The 8,054-nt window shown below is 42.1% G+C and overlaps 1 protein-coding gene across 1 annotated transcript; it reads left to right on the plus strand.

The window, feature by feature from the left end:
• Positions 1–2,252: 2,252 nt before the first annotated feature.
• LOC106590062 (sphingosine 1-phosphate receptor 1) lies at positions 2,253–7,740 on the plus strand. The gene is made up of 3 exons (XM_014180584.2): positions 2,253–2,384; positions 3,947–4,581; positions 4,750–7,740. Exons 2-3 carry the CDS (start codon positions 4,275–4,277, stop codon positions 5,676–5,678), a joined length of 1,236 nt encoding a protein of 411 aa, XP_014036059.1. The 5' UTR covers positions 2,253–2,384; positions 3,947–4,274; the 3' UTR covers positions 5,679–7,740.
• Positions 7,741–8,054: the final 314 nt, after the last annotated feature.

Below are 8,054 nucleotides of genomic sequence, written 5' to 3' on the forward strand. Positions count from 1 at the left end.
TCAGCCTATGATACATGTTTACTCTGTTGATTCTCTCATGTGTGTCAGTGTGTCAACGAGCCGTCCTTAACTGACATTATCAGACTAGGAGAAATGCAGGCACTTGACCCGTCTGTCCATACATGAGCGTGTGCACACACACGCTGAGAAGACAATCACATGAGAACACACCCACACACGGGCACACACACACACACACACAGGAACCAGACTTAATCCCCCTGGGAGGGTGATCAGGGTAGCTCCCACCTAACGCTAATCCCATAAACAAACAGTAGGTAGTGAGGAGGGGAAAGGCATTGTCACTTGGGCTCACCTGGTTATATGTACTAGACCTGGGTTCAATTAGTAGTCGTTTTCTTACAAATACTTAAGTTGTGGTTGATTGAGATTGGCTCCATAGTGCCAGACAACGGAGTACTTGCAAAAGTGCAAACCCTGCCCATGTAGCACTTCAGGCAGGCTCTGACAAACGCTGAAAGTATTTGAAATGATACATATATTATTTGAACCCAGGTGTGTTTATGTATGCTACAGGTAGAATGTTGGATCAGCCAACAGGATTAGAGCAGGATATCCATAATATGAATGTCGACAAACAGTTGGTGGAACCTCTCATTTGAATGATATGCGGATCAACATTCAGGTGTCTCATTCACCACCCACGTTTGAGTGGGAGACTGATTTATATGGACTTTTTTTGTGTCTGTGTGTGTGTGTGTGTGTGTGTGTGTGTGTGTGTGTGTGTGTGTGTGTGTGTGTGTGTGTGTGTGTGTGTGTGTGTGTGTGTGTGTGTGTGTGTGTGTGTGTGTGTACAGTGTATTTGTACATGTTTTAGTATGCTTGTGATGACCAAAAGTCCTTATAAGAATAGTAAACCAACAAAAATTCAGAGAACTGAGGACATTTTGCCAGTCCTCACTTAGGTTAGGTTTAGAGTTAAGGTTAGAATTAGGGTTAGTGGATAGGTTTAGGGGTTAAGGTTAGAGTTAGGGTTAGGTTTAGAGTTAAGGTTAGAATTAGGGTTCGAGGTTAGGTTTAGGGGTTAGGGAAAAAGGTTAGGGATGCTGGTCTTCATAAAGTCCACACAAGTATAGTAAGACATTGCTGATTCAGATGGGTTGGGTCTCTGCTGTTCTGTAAAGAATTTCCCATTAATTTAACTAACTTCTCATTTTCTAATGTTGGAAAATTCCCCCTCCCCCGCTCCTCTGCCCCCATCCTCCTGCTGTTGCACAAGCAGAATCTACTGACACCTAGCGGTAGTATGAGTAGTAGCACACTGGTTACTTTTTAAATTGTATGTCTTCTCTCACAGTCAGGGAAGGGTTCAATTAGACTGTTTCTCAAGTAGGCCTACAATGCTGATGTTAGCAGCAGAACAAACTCCAATCACAGGTAAAGAGTAGTTCAATAGTTACAACAGCATAGCTAACAGTTAGTTACTACTTAGCTGATTTAGCCTACATCCGCTATGCTCAGCTGATAGCCCATATACTGCCCTCTCTGTGAGCAGTAGCTTAGGCTAGGTAGTTTGCTGACAGTGGGATGAGTGTCTTTGAGCACCTGCCTCTCCAAAGGTATGTGCACAGCCCTGTATCCAATATATGTAAGCACCCACACACACACACGTATGGTACATGCTTTAAGCCAGACATCCCAATCATGGGACATTACATTACACTGGTTGGCTGGGCACTCTCAGTGTTAACAGACCTGGTTCAATCTGTAGCCACGTTCTGTTCTGTTCCAACAGACATGGTTCAATCTGTAGCCAATGCCTGGAGCAGTTTGGCAGGTGATAACACATAGCAGGTCTGAGCATGTTACTAGCATTACTGACAATCTCTGAAATTAGGCTAGTCTATAACATTACATAAACATTGAAATTATTTACACTTCCAGATGATAACTACCTACTATAATCAAGCCAGAGAGATACAACTGTGTGTGTTCTGTCTCCATGAAACAAGCACCCTAATAAATAATCAAACGAGTATTAGACTATAGAATCCAGCCATATGTTCTGTGGGTAAATTCTATGAATTATATTTCTATGGCCCAAAAAATTCAAGGAACCACAATACCACGAATCTTCAACAATATGCTATTCTCTTGCCCCCCTCACTTTTCCCTGTCTGTACTGCTTGCTCCCTGTATTTTTAAAAGTTGAATTGAGTCCAAAAACATCAATGGATAATGTGTGTAGAGAGAGAGAGCGAGAGAGAGAGAGAGAGAGAGAGATTGGGCTAAGACCAACCCCCCTGGATGTTTCAAGTTAGGTTCTGCTGCTCCGGTGTCTTGCTTGTCAGTTCTCTTTTGTGCGGTGGTTAGTGTGGATTCTCTTCAACGCATAGATAAGATCTCTCCAAATAATATTCAAGGTAGGTTTATTCCATATCTGTATTCACAGATGCAATGTCGTAGTGCTGGTCTGTGAGGATAGAAAGCGTTTTACCAATACGCTGTCATTGGATGCGTTGCTTTTACGCGCTCGAATTGCGTCTTACTTTATGTCTGTTGGAAAAGATAAGGGTGTCCGCAGTGTGCTGAATCTCTTTTCAGCACATGTTTGAATTCGGTTTAATCCAATTTCACTTTCTGTTTATTAGATTTCGTTTGACATGCATGTAGCCTATGCCATTTTGTGTGGAATGCACAGGCCGTTAACTTATTTTTGGTCTGTGGACCGTGGGAACTTTACAGACCATGCACATCCCAATGAGACGTTATTGGGGTAATCAGCGTACTGCAATTTGGCAGAATTTAGTCAAGCAGTCCAATCTTTTGACCAATTAGATCAGTTCTGAAAAATATCTGATGTGATTGGGGTAATTACCAGTCAATGGGCTAAATTGGCAATGTAGGCATATGAGCACAAGACGTTGAAAATACGTCTTTGAACCAATTTTGCTTAGTGGGATGTGATTACATGGCAATGTGCAGTGAGATACAACAACTGTCACTATCATATTTTTAAGAACAGTTACAGACTTATCTATATGTATCCTATTATATCGTGGAATTTGTGTAGGCTATGCATTTTGTTGCTTGTTTGAAACATAGAAATCCTTTTAAAGTGAGTATTCTAATTCCTAGCAATTCTATAGTTTGAACCTTGAAACTTCAAGTTTGTTGCCCCAATTTCATTGGCTACAGATTAGATTTGAGTTAACGTTTCCAGACAAGACCATTTAAAAAAAAAAAAATATTATAATAATCTATTCTCAAAACACAAGACTCAAAGGAATGCGACCCGGAAAACACTTCATGGTTTTCTTACATAAACATTATCTGATCAAAGACACTCTCCACTCTGGTTTCGATTTCTTTTGACAAGGCATTATTTATTAAAGTATATGCATTCCAGATTAAATTCCATACATTTTACACTGATTTCCTTCTGGAAACATGAGCAACTCAAATTGACTCCAACCTACTGACATTTCACCCCGACTGTGCTATGACGAAGCTGGCAGGTGAAAGTGTCCGCGTGTCTCAACTTTACTCACGCACTGTTATGACGCTGAATGTCCAATATCGTTAACATGATTAACTCACTCTTTAAACATAATTAAGGCAGTTAAGGAAAGAGCTTGAAACATTTCACATGGCCTCTTTAGGTACTCGCTAACTCAGTCAAAACTTTTACACCAAGTGTTGTTGTCACTATGTGTTTTAAACTAAGCGAGTGTGTCGCTATCTCAATGTCGACTCTGCTCCACACTTCCCATAAGCCCAATGTTTTAATGAAAAATGAATCACTATAGCAAACGTTTTAGGGCAACGAATTAAAGATTGCCTTCAATAGGCTAATTTAATTAAAATTAAAATGTAGATGTTTTGAGTTATTTTTTATTTGTTTGTTTGTTTTTCATTCTGTATTTGTAATTAGTTATACTGTACTGTTCTCACCCTAATGTCCTCTGTATTATTTAATTCACAGGAGTTGGACAATAAGCGGCTCAGTCAAGACCCCATCAAACAGAGCACATGAGCACCCACTGGTGGCATTGACAAGCATAACACCTGTGATCAGAGACGTGGGGAAATAGAACCACTAGCTGGCTCAGCTGCAACTAACATATCCTTGTCTATTGGATTATAGTTCTGTCATTCTATGGAGCGAAACTCACAGAGAGCCCCCATACCAACTGGTATTGATCGGTAACTGAAGCATGACAAGTTTAACTATGCGTTAATTAATACCTACAAAAAGGTATTAAAAAGTCACCAGAGTTCACAAAAGAAGACTTAACAAACTGTACAGAAACATGGAGATGGAAGCCTCCCGTGCTGCTTACGCTGGGGCCTTCACCGCTGAATCTATAGACTCTCTACCCACCAACACCTCCTCTCCAAGCCTGCTCCAATTCTTCTGGGATTACCAGAACAATGACGTAATTGTGACCCACTACAACTACACAGGCAAGCTCCAGACAGACCGGTATCGTGAGGGGTTAAAACCTGAAGCCATAGCCTTCCTGGTAGTGTGTCTTCTTATCATCCTGGAGAATGCTGTGGTTCTAATAGCCATCTGGACCAATAAGAAGTTCCACCTGCCCATGTACTATCTCCTAGGTAACTGTTGTTGTTGTTTTTTGTCCTACATCCACCCCCCTTTCTTCAGACGACAACTTTATTACTATGACTACACTTTATATAACTTAAAAAAAAAAGATGTTACAATATAATTTAAAAAAATCCACCATATGCAATTCCATTAATTTTCTATTTTTTTCTTCCTAGGTAACCTGACTCTGTCGGACCTGCTGGCCGGTGTCACCTACATGGTCAATATCATCATGTCTGGTCCTAATACACTGAGACTAACTCCAATACTCTGGTTTCTGAGGGAAGGAGGTGTCTTTATCACATTAGCCGCCTCCGTCATCAGCCTATTGGCCATCGCTATAGAACGCCACGTTACCATGGTGACAATGAAACCGTACCACGGTGCGAAGAAGGGTCGGATGCTGGCTCTGATCGGGGGGAGCTGGGCGTTAGCAGGGCTGCTGGGGGTGCTCCCCGTCCTGGGCTGGAACTGTATGGGTCGTCTGGACCGTTGTTCCACGGTTCTCCCGCTCTACGCCAAGTCTTACATCCTGTGCTGCGTGTCCGTGTTCAGCGGCGTGCTCCTCGCCATCGTCGTTCTCTACACCCGCGTCTTCCGTATCGTGCGCACTAACACCCAGCGCCGACCCCTCGGAGGAGCAAAGGGAAGTCTTCGCAAAGGCCTTGCCAGGAAATCCCAGAAGTACATGGCGCTCCTCAAGACGGTCACTATTGTACTCGGCGTCTTCATCGCTTGTTGGTTGCCGCTCTTCCTCCTCCTCGGCCTAGACTCATTTTGCCCCGCCCGCCGCTGCCGACTGCTCCTCAAGGCAGACTACTTCCTGGGCGTTGCCATGGTGAACTCGCTCCTCAACCCCATAATATACACCCTGACCAGCAAAGACATGCGTCGCGCTATTTTAAAACTGCTCTGCCGCCCGTGCCTCATGACCAAGGACGGGCAGGTGAAGAGGATGGGGGTGCCATTCCTGGAGTGTAGCTTCAGTAAGACGGAGGTGGCATCGAAGAAGCTGGAAGGCCTGGAGACGACGATCTCCTCTGGGAACATCATCACGGCTCAGTCACCCATAAAGACTCTCTACCCCAAGCTCTTCAAGGTCTAAAGAGCCTAAAGTGGATAGCTCTGTGATGGACAGGGAACTCCCTATAGAAGATGGACAACATAAGTGTTCCATATGGCCTCCTGAAAAGACATGCCTGAGGGACCCTATGGGCAGCTCTGTGTTTGAGAGAGTAAACCATTGAATTAGGGGCTTTGTCCCTTCAAGTAATTGTATTTCTATGGAGTGAACTTCATATTGAAGTGGTGGACAACAGGAGTGCTCAATATGGCCACCGGAAAACTGCATCACTTCCTGTTTGGCAACTCCACTCCGATGGCCTCCGGCAGACTAGCCTACATCTATAGCTATCTTCTGGCCAATGAACTAAGCCTAAGAGCAAACCCTCAAAAAGATGATCTATGATTGTGACAGATATAGCTACAGGTGCTTTTGATGAGAGCATCAAGTTCAGATATATCTCTCTCTTCAGCAAGTCTGTAGTGGTGCACTTGCAGCAATATCACCACATCAAAAGACTGATGTTGTATGAATGATGACTAAACATCAAGCCAGGTGGAAGAAATGAAAATATAAATTGAGCAACTCTTGTTGTATTCACAAAAACCTTCCAGAACTGATTTGCACTAAGTTAACTCTGCATTGAGAGACCATTGAAAGCCAGGGATTAAGATTGGACATTCTGTTCTAGAACTAAGACTGTAAACTGGACATTCCAACCATGTTGAGTTGTTGTGGCGAGTGCGCCTCGGTTTACTTCACCCAACGTTTTCTCTGTTTTTTTGTTGTTGTTGTTTGAAATGCCATAAAGAAGGCATAATATGGACATAATAATAATATGCCTGTGGACACCTGGACTTCGCTGGCTCGAAGGTCCATGCCTGTCTATGTCCCAAATGGTGCACTAGATAGTGCACTACTTTTGACATTTGGGATATAGTCTGAGACGCCGGTTGTGATAACCCCATACAGCTACACAGTGTGCCCAAACAGAAGCCTATACAGGAAGTGGATGATGTGTTGTTCACCCACCAGTTGCTCTTTAAAACACAAACACACAATGGAAACCTATGCATGCACCTAAACATTGTGGTACCTGGATGTGGAGGGAGACGTCAAACAATATTAAGATCACAGGATGCTGGTGAGGGGAGGACGGCTCATAATAATGGCTGAAATTGAATAAATGGAATGGTGTTAAAAGTCATATAAACCAAGTGTTTTATACCATTCCATTAATTCTGTACCAGCCATTACTATAAGCCCCTCCTTCCCAATTAAGGTGCCACCAGCCACCTGTGACTGAGATTATAATTTGAGGAGAACATCTCCACACTGTTTTAGTGGCATTGTGGCTGTAACTGTTGTTCTGAGCTTACTCAGTCAAGTGGAAATTACCTGTTGGTTCCTGATTGGAATTCATATTTTAAATGCCATCACACACACTACAATACAAAAACACTACTATAACAATGTCACCATGAACCCACCTACCTGCAGCTCTAGTCAGTGATGGACTTCTTCACCAAGCAAAGGACTTCATGCAGTCCTTCGTGTTCCTCTTGTGTTATTGTATCGATAAGAACCATCTTGGGGGTCTCTGCTTTGAAGACTGTGTTATAACCGATAAAACAACAGATCACAAGGTTACAGGTTACAATCCTAACCTGCTAGTCATCATCCAGCTGCATTGGCTGTTTGGTAACGTTAGACAAGAACGTGCTTGTCAGCTATAGATCAAGATCAAAGTGGGAAGATACACAGATGTATACAGTGCAATTATAAGTTACAAACCCATTGACACATCTGTTATTACTGGCTTTAGAGAGTGTTTTCCTATACAGTCTATGGACCTGACTGTATATTTTTCTCCATTTAAACTGGTAATATCATCTAGCAATTCAAAAATAAAATGTGTTCTGTATTTGGATGGATGAATGAGACGGTACACCATACTTTTGTACTGTATGTTGTGTATTGAGCAATTTATTTTTGTATTTCTAAAAGGAATTTGTTAGGCCTTGTACTTTGTACTGTAAAGTATATGTTTTTGTACTACAGGAAAAAGGTTCTACCATTATTAAAACAACTGTTTTCTGAAAAATCTGATTATAAAGTTGGTGTTCCCTCCAGGATTATGCATGCGCAGGTGTACAGTGACTTCAGAAAGTATTCACACTCCTTGACTTTCTCCACATTTTGTTGTTACAGCCTGAATTTAAAATGTATTAAATTGAAATTTTGTGTCCCTGGCCTAGACACAATAACCCATAATGTCAAAGTGGAATTATGTTTTACTAATTAATTCAAAATGTAAAGCTGAAATGTCTTGAGTCAATAAGTATTTTACTCCTTTGTTATGACAAGCCTAAATAGGTTCAGGAGTAAAATTGTGCTTAACAAGTCACATAATAAGTT

Source organism: Salmo salar, chromosome ssa02 (genome assembly GCF_905237065.1).
Source record: "Salmo salar chromosome ssa02, Ssal_v3.1, whole genome shotgun sequence".
Taxonomy (NCBI): Eukaryota; Metazoa; Chordata; class Actinopteri; order Salmoniformes; family Salmonidae; genus Salmo; species Salmo salar.